The sequence below is a fragment of the Orcinus orca genome, chromosome 18, assembly GCF_937001465.1.
Source record: "Orcinus orca chromosome 18, mOrcOrc1.1, whole genome shotgun sequence".
In the NCBI taxonomy this organism is placed as follows: Eukaryota; Metazoa; Chordata; class Mammalia; order Artiodactyla; family Delphinidae; genus Orcinus; species Orcinus orca.
Window position 1 is genome coordinate 43201605 of NC_064576.1, and position 15655 is coordinate 43217259.

The 15655-nt window shown below is 34.3% G+C and overlaps 1 protein-coding gene across 1 annotated transcript in view; it reads right to left on the reverse strand.

The window, feature by feature from the left end:
* Positions 1–2336: 2336 nt before the first annotated feature.
* Positions 2337–15655, reverse strand: part of KLHL1 (kelch like family member 1) — a 229288-nt gene continuing 215969 nt past the window's right edge. Inside the window, exons 9-10 of the mRNA XM_004282153.3 lie at positions 14267–14438; positions 2337–3427 (exon numbers count right to left, since the gene is read on the reverse strand). Of these exons, the coding sequence (XP_004282201.2) occupies positions 3368–3427; positions 14267–14438 (232 nt within the window). The 3' untranslated portion in view covers positions 2337–3367. The remainder of the gene's footprint in view (positions 3428–14266; positions 14439–15655) is intronic.

Below are 15655 nucleotides of genomic sequence, written 5' to 3' on the forward strand. Positions count from 1 at the left end.
TGCACAGCTCCTGTGGGAGGGGAGGAGTCTATCTAGTGGGACCTTAATCCAAGTTGCAAAATTACCTACTGTCACAAAGTTTTGAGAAGTGTGCTTTTCCCCCCTCTGGATAAAACTAATTAGTTAACTCAGATGGTCACGCCAACTACTGGGTAAAGTAAGGATGAACTTGTGTGACAAATAGTGCTGTTCAGTCCTCTTACTTAAGAAGTAGATATTGATTACCTGGAAAAAATATGTCTAATGAGTTGTATCTGCTTGGCTGCATGGAAGGGTGAGATTTCTCTCTATCTTTGCAATCTCTTAGTATGTTGCCTGTGATGTGTATTAGATTCTGGTTTCATGCTTATTCAATAATAAAAAAAAGTTTTTTCTAGTACTTTTGTGGAGAGGTTTTCTGGATTGTAGAAGTTTTTTTGTTTGTTTTTAATTTATTTTCCCAACATTGTCACCCATCTACTGCAATACTACTGGTTCACTATCATTTCAATAAATACAGTACTACACAGTCTGAGGTTGGTGGCACACACAGATGTGAAGCACTGACTATGGGACTTGAACATCTACAGACTTTGGTATCCAGGGCAGGTCCTGGAACAATATCCCCATGGATACGGAGGGGCAATTGTATATTATATATTCCTATTATCATTAATAGTCATCTTTAACATTGAAAATATTTGTAGATTATTCTAAGATTATATAGAAGTATTTATAAAAATAAGTTATATTCTAGAGATATCAATGCAGTAAAAAACCTGAACAGTAACTTAGAAAAACTATCCTCATTGATGGTATTTTCTATAAGTCTTTTATTTAAGTATGCCTTATTAATTAAACAGCCAAATAGTAAATCCTGTCTTTAGCAGAAATTTTACCCCAAAGGGCAGTCTTTAGCATAGCTGAATAAGGACCTGCATAAATTTCATGCTATGCATCTTTTAACTACATTTAAAAAATCACTGATACTTCCTTAAAACCTTAACAGTTGACAAAGTTTCAAGAATCCTGGATTGGAGTCATGGCAGGGTAAATGGTAAGTCCTGGAACTCATGTGAACTTGGTGGACAATATACTTTTCAGTAAATGGTACGGTAATATCCCTTCTTCCTATCTCATATAAGCTTAGAGTTTATTGCCCAAACTGCTTTTCAATGTCCTTGTATGGTAAATTGGGTGTGTACACTCATGGTATGAAATATAAGAGGCAGCAGGCTAATATGATAAACATATAGAAAATGGTTGAATGCAGCAAATTTGGGGAAAATTCCTTCTAAGGAAAAAAAAAGTTTGTAAAAATATTGATAAATTTATTAACCAAGTTTTAAGTATGACCACCACAAAGCTTTACTGATTAAAAAATAGATATACACCATTTTATCTTTCCCTCTATTTAACATTTCAGAAATAAATTGTCCACCTCAGTTAAATAATATTATCCGTATGTTCTATGCATTGAAGTAAATATGTGGGCAAAGAAGTTGAATATACTTAACAATTCTAAACTGTACAATTAGAAATGGCTAAAATGATAAATTTCATGCTATTCATCTTTTAACTATGATTAAAAAATCACTGATACTTCCTTAATATCTTATATCATTTTTCTGAAATGTGACTAATAAATTTGATCACATATACATGTTGGGAAATTTTAGATTTCCTAATATTTCCTTGACATAAACTATCAATATTTTCCATGGATATTAATTTCAAATATTTTTCCACTACCCAGTAATAAAACTCAATTTCATGTTTTACATTGACTCAAAAAGAGGGATTTTCTTGACTTTTCTAGCCCCTGCATGATTATCAGCACTTTCATTATGGGATGGGCATTTTCTAAGCACTATTGTTAGCTGTCTCAAGTGAGTGACTATAAAAGAAAACAATAATTAAAGATCACGTTTGCGGGCTTCCCTGGTGGCGCAGTGGTTGAGAGTCCGCCTGTCGATGCAGCGGACACGGGTTCGTGCCCCGGTCCGGGAAGATCCCACATGCCGCGGAGCGGCTGGGCCCGTGAGCCATGGCCGCTGAGCCTGCGCATCCGGAGCCTGTGCTCCGCAACGGAAGAGGCCACAACAGTGAGAGACCCACGTACCGAAAAAAAAAAAAAAAAGATTGCATTTGCTGTCAGCATAGTATTTAGGAAGAAATAAACCTGTGTTTTGATGAAAATATATACTTCTTGATTTTTGAAAAGTCGAGCAATAAAACGACTATTTCTTGTCAATTTTTTACTCAGTTCTGAATTAAAATTTATTGAAAAAAATACACTGATAAAAGTAAATTTTCTATTATTTATTAATTATATTTAAAATTTACATGGACTATTAAGGACATTGTGTAATGTTTCTACTATATGCTTTAAACAATTACAAATATTGGCATAAAATAATGTGCATATCAATGTAACAAGTTTGAAAAGTGGGGAATGAGAATCTGAAGTCTGCCTTCCTTCTAACAATGATGATTAACACTCCAAATGAATGGATCATAGATTTCTCTCTCAAATTTCTAAGATTCTTTATGAACAAAATTCTAAAGGACTTCAACATGCAATGGAGATATATATATATATATATATAAAACATTCAGAATAACTAACTTCCATGCTTACACTGAACTCATCATAAGGCAAAAGCCTATAATTGTACTAATTCTTTGGCTCAGTGTGTTCAAAAAGCAAAGCAATGTGGTAAGCTTAATGAAAAAGATCCTTTGTGTTTTCCAGCTTCAAATTGCTTATACAGTTGCAATAAAATCCAACCATCCTCTCAGATTATATATGCAGCTCTGATTTGTTTTCTGAATGCAAGAGACAAGCATGAATCTGTTTCTCTAGTTCATAGTTTAGGAAAATTAGGAAGAAGCATGTTTGTTTTAATAAACATCATTCCACCTCCTGGTATGATCACATCTGAGTAGGAAAATAGTAAATTGATCAAATTCTGTCCGATGAAATATCATGTCTTCTACTCTTGGCAACCTCTTGGTATCTCCACAGATTATAAAACAATTGAATGAACTGTGGTCATGAAATTATCCATGTCACAAATCTCGGTTTCTCCTTTTAATTGCTTAAGAAAAACAAGCCTTTGGTAACGCTAGTTACTGTATGCTACAATACAAAACAAATTACCAATAACCATTCCTGAACTAATACATGACCAGATAGTGTTCCCAGAGCAGTTTGTTTTCTTGTTTCCCATAATTCTGTTTGATCTTTTATTTCTTTTGACATCAGTAGGTAAATCTACCAAAATCTTTGTTCTTGAAGAATTTTCATCTCAGGAAGTTCTCATTCTTGCCCTCTGATATAAAAATAACCACTCCAGCAATTAAAATACATCCAAATAAAAATAAGTCAAGGTTGCTTGATGACTACTACACAGGCACCTGCTCTCCCAATATTCAAGGAAGCCATCTGTTGAAAAAGATGAAACACAATTTAAGACAAATTTTACTGTCTTAAAATATACAAATTATAATGTATTTAAACCACTCATTCATATGCATGAAAATCATTAATAAATGTGCTTATCTTTTCCCAATTTATCCACAAGTAATACAATATAAATGGAAACAATGAAAATGACATTTACATAAACGAATAATATGTATATTGAATTTTTTTAAACCTGCAATCGTTTACAGAATTTTTAATGAAACTAGTAAATTCTTTAATGATTTTTAGTGAAATGAAGCTGTTTAAGAAAAGTTTCCAGCAAAGATTTATTCTAGAGCTTGCATGGACACATTTATGATGATATTTCATAGTGACAGCTTGGAGTATATTTTAGATGAAATAGCTATTTCACTATTGAAGTCATTGTGAAGTTATTTCCCAAGATTTTATACTGAATTAAATGTGTTATTCATTCATTCTAAACAGAGACATACAGTGATATAGCTTCAATATTTTGTTATTAATAGGCCATAATTACAATTGCTACAGGGTCTATTTTTTTAAAAGTCTACATTATGCTTGTCATTGAAATGAGAACTGAGATTTTTAAAATAATCCTGAATATGAAATTGGTTAGAAATATATTAAAACAATAATTTTTACAAAGTTTGTAATGAAAATTTATTCCATAGAGGTAAACTAAGATTTTAGTAATTTGAACTTTTTCATATCAATGATTTTTATTACAGTTTTCTAAGAATAATTTATGCACATAAAAATATTAGGTAGATGAGAAATTACAGGATATTATTTCAAAGAGAAAGGAATAAAATGTAACAAATAAAATAGCTATGAGCAAGATAACCTCAGATCACATACATTATCTTATTGATTGAGAAAGGACATGGTCTCACTCTCTAAATATGAAAATTACCATCATTATCTAATTATCTGTTAGTTCTTTTAACTGTGCTTATTGTTACCTGCCATCCCCCTTGCAGGTTAAAAATAAAAACAGAAACAAAAGCAAAACACCTTCCCATGTGACTTTTTTTTATTCCTTTCATTTAATATCCTAGTTTTTAAAAAGCTAATATAACATCTCTTGTCTTTTTCATAGATATTTGCTCAAAATGAGTAGTTAAAAGGGGCATGTGATATATTGATAGCATATTGTGTGTTAAGAATAATTTTTATATATCACTGTCACCTTTATAATCCCATCATATGTTGTCTTCTCTGTATGACAGGCATGTGAATGGAGTGTCAAGAGACAATATGTAAATCTGGTAACATCAATGTCTACAATCTGAAATATTTCTGACTCCAAAATGCACAGTTTCCATTGCCGCTCTTTTAGTTTCCAATGATTTTGAAACATTGTTTCACATCAGAATCATCTAAGGGACTTTTACAAAGTATAAGTACTCAAGGCCCACCATTCAATAGGAATGGGATGAGTATTGGGTAGATGTATTTTTGAAGTTTCCCAAATACTCTCTGACATTCATTCAGTACTGAAAACTACTATGCATAGTTTCTAGGTGAAGTACAATGTACATACTTTCACTTTATGTCTGTATCTACATTTGCATCTATAATTCTATACATGCTTGTATGTGTGTGTAAAAATGAATATCTGCTTTTTTCCCCTGAGTTTACTATTCCTCCTGTATTTCTTTTACCAGTGAATGCCACCACTTTCTACCCAGTTGCTCAAGACAGGAACCTAGAGCACATCCATGACCCTTAATTTTACCTCCCTCAACCTTGCAGGTAAATAACCATCAAGTCCTATAAGTATCTCTCCAACGAACTTAATTATACCCATTCGTACTGTCTTCAACCTAGTTCAGGTTACAGTTTCACCTTGAGTGTGAAGGGGAGCAGAATATGCCACTCTAGGGTATCCCACTTTGGCATATTGATTATTTTGAACTAAAGGTACTTGAGAGATGCCGGACACAGGAGGGACACTCTGACCCTCCTTTGATCCCTTAAAGTAGGAGATAAATCTCCCATGTGAAATGGTACCCTCATCTACCAGGAGGGTAGAGGCATATTGATCACCAGACATAGGGAATTTAGGGCCAAGAAGGCTGTGTAAACAAACCTTGTAACTTCACCAATTTCCTACCTCAGTCTCAAACCACTTTGTCTACTCAGTTCTTCATGAATTTACTGTTTCTTTGTCTAAAAAGTATCAAAACTTCCTGCTTTGGTCACTTCTTTGAGTCTCATGTATTTATGGGGTTTCCATATGTACAAAATTAAATTTGTTTTTCTCCCGTTAATCTGTTTTATGTCAATTTAATTATTTCATTAGCTGAAGAAACAAGAAGGAAAGAAGGAAAAATTTTCCACCCCTACAGTGGATTAATAAAATATGTCCTAATAAATTTCTGACTCTGATCTTGCTTTCTCCTAATCGTTTTTCACTTCTCATCAAGTGCAATCATTTTAAAGCACAATTCTGATGACTTACTTTCCCTGTCTAAAATCCTTCATTAGCTCTCCTTTAGGTTTATGGTAAAGTCAAGATTCTATAACATGGTTTCAGGTCCTATATGATATAGACACAATTTATCTCTCCAAACTTACTGCTCACCTCTTTATTTATTGCCGAATGAAACATGCTATGTGTTCTCCTTCCTGCGGCTCTTTAAAAATTCTCTTCCTTAAACCAAACCACTCCCTATATTTTTATCTGTTTAACTATTACTCATTTTCTATGCTTCACTCTACATATCATTTTCTGAAAGATTTCTCTATCCAACACACTTAAGTTCTATCATAGTATTAAGTATTCCCCTTACCCCAGCATTTATCATTCTATTTTAAACATTTGATATATTCTACAAAAATATATTTTAAATATTTGAGACCTCTTCCCCTTTTCCCCCTTGGTCCAGTTTTATCTTATTTAATACATATTTTAAACAATCTGTCCTGTTCTCTCTCCAGGGTTATACCTTTCAGCCTTAGTATGATAACCTAAAAAGGTTGGCATGAAACCAATTATTAAACAGCAACTGAAAATTTAAATATCTCACCAGGCTTCTCTGAAACTCATTCTAAGCATCTTACATATCTATTATATGCAAATAAACTAAATCCACACACAACAGAGTAAACTGAATTGCAAAAATAATTCACAATAAATTTATTTAAGAAACATTCACATATCTCTCACCCCATGCCAGCAACTATGTCAGGTTTTGGAGATATGACAGTAAATGACACACTATCACTGTTTCTTTACAGCTGCAGGTCAATGCAACAAGACAGCACTACAACATTGTGAAAGGGTGATTTTAGCCAGGCTAGGGGAAATGGAAGTAAATTTTTCTTTCTATGTCTTGAAGCACATATTCTTTTTTCAAATCAAATGCAAAAACACAAAATAACAATGTTAAATGACAAAGTCAAATTTATTTAAAACACAAACAAACACACACACCTGCAAGCATGCATGGGTTTGTTCTCTGTGTAACTATTAAGACATGAATCTGACAAATACTCTCTAATCTATTTACATTATTTCCAATTCTAGCTAGCTTGGGAAATTTTCCAAACATACATTGTTATATATTTTAATATATTTGCTTATTCATTCTAATGCTTGGCCATTTTATGGTGCCAGTAGTAAATGAAATAACCAGATGATATTGTCCATTTATGGGGTATGTGAAGGGAAGGTGACAGGCATTATCCAGCAAATACCAGAACTTTCTCTAGTGGCCTGGAATTTCAAAGGGATTTTGTGTGGATTTGCTGATGGTCCCTTGAGAGTCTTAAAAATACAAATAATGATAAGATATGGATGTAAAATCTTAAAGTAATTAAGAGCTTTAAAATTAATGTTTATTGTACTAAAATAAAGTTGTTATAAAACATTTTATATATATATATATTTTTTTTAATGCAGCAGGTTACTATTAGTCATCAATTTTACATACATCAGTGTATACATGTCAATTCCAATCGCCCAGTTCATCACACCACCATTCCCACCACCCCACAGCTTTCTCCCCTTAGTGTCCATACTTTTGTTCTCTACATCTGTGTCTCAACTTCTGCCCGGCAAACTGGTTCATCTGTTCCATTTTTGTAGGTTCCATATACACGCGTTAACATACGATATTTGTTTTCCTCTTTCTGACTTACTTCACTCTGTATGACAGTCATAGATCCATCCACGTCTCAACAAATGACCCAATTTTGTTCCTTTTTATGGTGGAGTAATATCGCATTGTATATATGTACCACAACTTCTTTATCCATTCATCTGTTGATGGGCATTTAGTTTGCTTTCATGACTTGGCTATTACAAATAGTGCTGCAATGAACATTGGGGTGCGTGTGTCTTTTTGAATTATGGTGTTCTCTGGGTATATACCCAGTAGTGGGATTGCTGGATCATATGGTAATTCTATTTTTAGTATTTTAAGGAACGTCCATACTGTTCTCCATAGTGGCTGTATCAATTTACATTCCCACCAACAGTGTAAGAGGGTTCCCCTTTCTACACACCCTCTCCAGCATTTGCTGTTTGTAGATTTTCTGATGGTGCTCATTCTAACTGGTGTGAGGTAATACCTCATTGTAGTTTTGATTTGCATTTCTCTAATAATTAGTGATATTGAGCAGCTTTTCATGTGCTTCTTGGCCATCAGTATGTCTTCTTTGGAGAAATGTCTATTTAAGTCTTCTGACTATTTTTGGATTGGGTTGATTGTTTCTTTAATATTGACCTGCATGAGCTGTTTATATATTTTGGAGATTAATCATTTGTCCATTGATTCATTTGCAAATATTTTCTCCCATTCTAAGGGGTGTCTCTTCATCTTGGTTATGGTTTCCTTTGCTGTGCAAAAGCTTAGAAGTTTCATTAGGTCCCATTTGTTTATTTTTGTTTTTATTTCCAATACTCAAGGAGGTGGATCAAAAAAATCTTGCTGTGATTTATGTCAAAGAGTGTTCTTCCTAGGTTTTCCTCTAAGAGTTTTATAGTGTCTGGTCTTACTTTAGGTCTCTAATCCATTTTCAGTTTATTTTTGAGTATGGTGTTAGGGAGTGTTCTAATTTCATTTTTTTACATGTAGCAGTCCAGTTTTCCCAAAACCACTTATTGAAGAGACTGTCTTTTCTCCATTGTATATTCTTGCCTCCTGTGTCAGGGATTAGTTGACCATAGGTGTGTGGGTTTATCTCTGGGCTTTCTATCTTGTTCCATTGATCAATATTTCTGTTTTTGTGCCAGTACCATACTGTCTTGATTACTGTAGCTTTGTAGTATAGTCTGAAGTCAGGGAGTCTGATTCTTCCTGCTCCGTTTTTTTTTTCCCTCAAGACTGCTTTGGCTATTCGGGATTTTTTGTGTCTCCATACAAATTTTAAGATTTTTTGTTCTAGTTCCACAAAAAATGACATTGGTAATTTGATAGGGATTGCATTGAATCTATAGATTGCTTTGGGTAGTAGAGTCATTTTCACAATATTGATTCTTCCAATTCAAGAATGTGGTATATCTCTCCATCTGTTGGTATCATCTTTAATTTCTTTCTTCAGTGTCTTATAGTTTTCTGCATAGAGGTCTTTTGTCTCCCTAGGTAGGTTTATTCCTAGGTATTTTATTCTTTTTGTTGCAATGGTAAATGGGAGTGTTTCCTTAATTTCTCTTTCAGATTTTTCATCATTAGTGTATAGGAATGCAAGAGATTTATGTGCATTAAGTTTGTATCCTGCAACTCTACCAAATTCATTGATTAGCTCTAATAGTTTTCTGGTGCCATTTTTAGCATTCTCTATGTATAGTATTATGTCATCTGAAAACAGTGACAGTTTTACTTCTTCTTTTCCAATTTATATTCCTTTTATTTCTTTTTCTTCTCTGATTGCCATGGCTAGGACTTCCAAAATTATGTTGAATAATAATGGTGAGAGTGGACATCCTTGTCTTGTTCCTGATCTTAGAGGAAATGCTTTCACTTTTTCACCATTGAGAATGATGTTTGCTGTGGGTTTGTCGTATGTGGCCTTTATTATGTTGAGGTAGGTTCCCTCTATGCCCACTTTCTGGAGAGTTTTTATCATAAATGGGTGTTGAATTTTGTCAAAAGCTTTTTCTGCATCTATTGAGATGATCATATGGTTTTTATTCTTCAATTTGTTAATATGGTGTATCACATTAATTGATTTGCATATAATGAAGAATCCTTGGATCCCTGGGATAAATCACACTTGATCATGGTATATGATCCTTTAATGTGCTGTTGGAGTCTGTTTGCTAGTATTTGGTTGAGGATTTTTGCATCTATATTCATCAGTGTTATTGGTCTGTAATTTTCTTTTTTTTTTAGTATCTTTGTCTGGTTTTGTTTTCAGGGTGATGGTGGCCTGATAGAATGAGTTTGGTAGTGTTCCTTCCCCTGCAATTTTTTGGAAGAGTTTGAGAAGGATGGGTGTTAGCTCTTCTCTTAATGTTTGATACAATTCACCTGTGAAGCCATCCGGTCCTGGACTTTTGTTTGTTGGAAGATTTTTAATCACAGCTTCAATTTCATTACTTGTGATTGGTATGTTCATATTTTCTATTTCTTCCTGGTTCAGTCTTGGAAGGTTATACCTTTCTAAGAACTTGTCCATTTCTTCCAGGTTGTCCATTTTTCTGTCATAGAGTTGCCTGTAGTAGTCTTTTAGGATGCTTTGCATTTCTGCAGTGTCCATTGTAACTTCTCCTTTTTCATTTCTAATTTTATTGATTTGAGTCCTATCCCTCTTTTTCTTGATGAGTCTGGCTAAAGGTTTATCAATTTTATTTATCTTCTCAAAGAACCAGCTTTTAGTTTTATTGTTGTTTGCTATTGTTTTGTTAATTTCTATCTCATTTATTTCTGCTCTGATCTTTATGATTTATTTCCTTCTGCTAACTTTGGGTTTTGTTTGTTCTTCTTTCTCTAGTTTCTTTAGGTGTAAGGTTAAATTGTTTATTTGAGATTTTTCTTGTTTCTTGAGGTAGGCTTGTATAGCTATAAACTTCCCTCTTAGAACTGCTTTTGCTGCATCCCATAGGTTATGGATCATTGTGTTTTCATTGTCATTTGTCTCTAGGTGTTTCTTTATTTCCTCTTTGAGTTCTTCAGTGATCTCTTGGTTACTTAGTAAGGTATTGTTTAGCTTCCATGTGTTTGTGTTTTTTACATTTTTTTCCCCTGTAATTTATTTCTAATCTCATAGCATTGTGGTCAGAAAAGATGCTTGATATGATTTCAATTTTCTTAAATTTACTGAGGCTTGATTTGTGACCCAAGGTGTGATCTATCCTGGAGAATCTTCCGTGCACACTTGAGAAGAAAGTGTAATCTGCTGTTTTTGGATGGAATGTCCTATAAATATCAGTTAAATCTATGTGGTCTATTGTGTCATTTAAAGCTTCTGTTTCTTATTTATTTTCATTTTGGGTGATCTGTCCATTGGTGTAAGTGAGGTGTTAAAGTCCCCCACTATGATTGTGTAACTGTCGATTTCCTCTTTTATTGCTGTTATCAGTTGCCTTGTGTATTGAGGTGCTCCTATGTTGGGTGCATATATATTTATAATTGTTGTAACTTCTTCTTGGATCGATCCCTTGATCATTATGTAGTGTCCTTCCTTGTCTCCTGTAACATTCTTTATTTTAAAGTTTATTTTATCTGCTATGAATATTCCTACTCCAGCTTTCTTTTGATTTCCATTTGCATGGAATATCTTTTTCCATCCCCTCACTTTCAGTCTGTATGTGTCATTAGGTCTGAAGTGGGTCTCTTGTAGACAGCATCTGTATGGGTCTTGTTTTTGTATCCATTCAGTAAGCCTGTGTCTTTTGGTTGGAGCATTTAATCCATTCACATTTAAGGTAATTATCATTATGTATGTTCCTATGACCATTTTCTTAATTGTTTTGGGTTTGTTTCTCTAGGTCCTTTTCTTCTCTTTTGTTTCGCACTTAGAGAAGTTCCTTTAGTATTTGCTGTAGAGCTGGTTTGGTGGTGCTGAATTTTCTTAGCTTTTGCTTGTCTGTAAAGCTTTTGATTTCTCCATCTAATCTGAATGAGATCCTTGCCCAGTAGAGTAATCTTGATTGTAGGTTTTTCCCGTTCACCACTTTAAGTATATCATGCCACTTCCTTCTTGTAGAGTTTCCGTTGAGAAATCAGCTGTTAACCTTATGGGAGTTCCCTTGTATGTTATTTGTCATTTTTCACTTGCTGCTTTCAATAATTTTTCTTTTTCTTTAATTTTTGCCAATTTTATTACTATGTGTCTCGGCATGTTTCTCCTTGGGTTTATCCTGCCTGGGACTCACTGCCCTTCCTGGACTTGGGTGGCTATTTCCTTTCCCATGTTAGGGAAGTTTTCAACTGTAGTCTCTTAAAATATTTTCTCGGTCCTTTCTCTCTCTCTTCTCCTTCTGGGACCCCTATAATGCAAATGTTGTTGTGTTTAATGTTGTCCCAGAGGTCTCTTAGTCTGTCTTCATTTCTTTTCATTCTTTTTTCTTCATTCTGTTCCACAGCAGTGAATTCACCATTCTGTCTTTCAGGTCACTTATCTGTTCTTCTGCCTCAGTTATTCTGCTATTGATTCCTTCTTGTGTAGTTTTCATTTCAGTTATTGTATTGTTCATCTCTGTTTGTTTGTTCTTTAATTCTTTAGGTCTTTGTTAAACATTCCTTACATCTTCTCCATCTTTGCATCCATTGTTTTTCCGAGGTCCTGGATCATCTTCACTATCATTATTCTGAATTCTTTTTCTGGAAGGTTGCCTATCTCCACTTCATTTAGTTGTTTTTCTGACATTTTATCTTGTTCCTTCATGTGGTACATACCCCTCTGCCTTTTCATCTTTTCTATGTTTCTGTGAATGTGTTTTTTTGTTCCACAGGCTACAGGATTGTATTTCTTCTTGTTTCTGCTGTCTGCCTTCTGGTGGGTGAACGTTATAAAACATTTTAAATACCACTTTGCTCTTTGTAAGATAATTTATGATCCAAAAGAGTGTAATAAAATACAGGTGAGGGAAAATGGCCTTTAGGACGGTTTTACCCATTACTACTACATTCATTATTTTACTTTCAATTTTAGAGGAATTATAAGCATAATGGCTCATTTCTATAAATATGTAATGAAGATATTATATCATTTATATGCCCATAAATTTCCTTTATTTAATGTTCATTTGTAAAAGTAGCACATTTAAAATATATATCACTGAACTGGTACATTTCCTTAGCAAGTCAACAGTCATAGCAGTGCTCCTTTTGTAAACACTAGGGACCTAGGAAGGTAAGGAATTAAAATATATCTTCTAAAATCTCAGTGCAATAATTACAGCTTATTTTATATTTGCTGCTCTCTGGATAAGGAATGCTTCTTTCTCACAATTAAAGTAAAAAATAGAATATCACAGGACCTAGTTCTCCAAATTCTTGCTGTTTGTTCCTCCATTCCACCTTTTTTCTTCCTTCTTAGCCAAATGCCTCTTCATTGGAATCAAAGGATTTTCCCTTGGGGAAGAGTAAGGTTCATAGGCAGATACCTTAGTCTGATCATGTGGAGTCTGGTTTTGTACTTCAAAGTCAGCCTATTTAATATTGTAGTTGAACACATATCACCAAAACTGGCACAATCAAGGAAGTTATGTATCTTTAAAAGTAAACATTTTTTCCAAGAAATTTACTTCAATCAAATTTTAGTTAATTTCTATGACCAAAAATAAAGCCTTCTATACATTAAGGAATAAGAGGAGATGAGGTTATTATCCTGCTTCAACTAAGTAAGACTTTGGAATTTAACTGCATCCATTGATGGAAAATTGGTCTGTTTGTTTGTTTAAATTGTTTCTCATTTTTAAGTTTCTGATAAAGGAGTGAAATAAGAAATATTGAAAGATTTGGCAAAGAAAGAAAGAAAGGAGAAATTGAATATAATGACAAAAGTCTGAAAATATACCCATTCTCTTCATTACAAGCAAGGCTATAGTAACTGTACAGCATAAGTTATTTTCCACCATAATTAAGTTGTCCTCCTCTCATCTTTCCCCACCACTCACACACACCCCAACACAAATAGTCCAGATCTTCGACCAGATTGGGAGCTTCTCTGAGCATGATCCTAAATCTCTAACTACAGTGTATGTTTAAAGGCTAACCTAAGATCAGCCAATTATTTCACTCCATCTTCTTGGCCAAAGTGTTTGTCCAGGAATGAGTGCTTTATACGACAGACCATTCAGAGCTCTTTGCTGTTTGTTTTTGGGTTTCTTTTGAACAAAGAATTCTTTTATTTTCTGATTATGGCTGTGAGGATTCCCACTTGGAGTTTCCAGCAGCACCACCCCATGGAAAATTCTCTCTGCAGTGAGTAACAATCAACCTAACAAAGATAGTCAAGCAAAAATGGGAGGCAGAAAGTTGATTTCTGCAGGTTTCCATTCTCTTATTTTTGTTATCTCTAAAACCAAATATTTTAAAGATGAGTTTTTGTGAACCAATATATTCCACTTTCATTTTTTGCTTCAGCTAATTAAAATTCAGTTCCTGTCTCTTGTTATAACATAATAAAGTGGAAATCTCACTGAAGCATGAATGTAACTTTCTAATATAAATTTTATTGAAGTATAGAATACACAAGAGAAAAGTACACAAAAACATATGATTTAATAAACTTTTTACAAAATGAAAATGGACAAAATCAATCATTTTGAGTTCAGAGTAATTTGACTAGATACATTGCTGTATGTACCCCTCTCCTCCAAAGGAAGTAAGTGAAATAAGTTCTTATATGTGAAGTAACTTATGCTGGCAACAATCTTACCTGGGTCCATTCATTAGTTTGTGGATCATAGGATTCCATAGTGTTGAGGTAAGTCTGCCCATCATAGCCACCAACAGCGTATAGTCTGTCACCAAGGAGACAGACACCAACAGCATCTCTGGGCATACTCAAAGGAGCCACCATGGTCCATGTATCTGTTTTAGGATCATATCTAAAATGTAAGGATAAAGGACATAACATACTCTAGTCACATTGAACTTTTACTATATTAATGATGCCCTTTCAAAACAAGCCATGGAAAAGAAAACTTAACTTTTTTTCCTAAAAACTCAATATTTAAGCAGGTTTTCAGGAACCAATATCCACAATGTCTGGCTTTCTATAGTTTAAGGTATTTTAAAAACATACCTAGACTCTTAATTGGATGGATGCTGAGTCATCTTACAAAAATGAATATCATGATTTCTTTCCACAAGGAAGTCAGATATGTAAATAACTATTATTCCACAGTAGAATGAGGTTCTTTAAAACAGGTACAAGAAAGTGTTATGGTCATGAAACAGAAGTAATGGTTAAAAATCTGGGACAATTATGAAATACTTCACATTTGAAGTCTCCTTTAAATGAGATCTGAAAATCTATCCTAAATTTGCTAGAAAGAAAGAGATATTTTTACAAAGGAACACAAGTGTTAATAAAACTGCATGGCCAGCTTTGTGGAAAGTAGGTGTGCAGTGTGGCCAGGTTCAAGGGTATGAGAAGAAGCAATGCTTAAAAAGGTGGTTTTTGGGCTTCCCTGGTGGCGGAGTGGTTGAGAGTCCACCTGCCGATGCAGGGGACATGGGTTCGTGCCCCGGTCCGGGAACATCCCACATGCCGCGGAGCGGCTGGGCCCGTGAGCCATGGCCGCTGAACCTGCGCGTCCGGAGGCTGTGCTCTGCAACGGGAGAGGCCACAGCGGTGAGAGGCCCGTGTACCGCAAAAAAAAAAAAGGTGGTTTTTGATCAGCTCATGAATTGCTTGATTCCCAGAGTAAGAAAGTATTTTGTGCTTACTCAATAGGAAAATAGGGAACCACTGAAACTTGAGGAAATAGGTACAACATGAACAGAGCTATCTTTTAGTGATTATTACTCAGGATTCACTGGAAGAGAGAGATTGGTAAATCAAGAGATTGAAGCAGAGGGTCCAAGTATTATTATTGAATTTTAACCAAAAATAATTAAATTTCCAGAAAGTCTGATTACCATACATTACATACAGATATTTTATGTGTTGGATGGTAAGACACCAAAGAATTCCTTGGTGAGTGTGCTTTACTTCAGCTAAGAAGGAATGATTAAGCCACCTCTTTGCCTTTAACCTACAACTGCAGGTTCAGATACGAAAACATCTAGTAAGAGTCCAGTAGAGGAAATATAAAAGAAG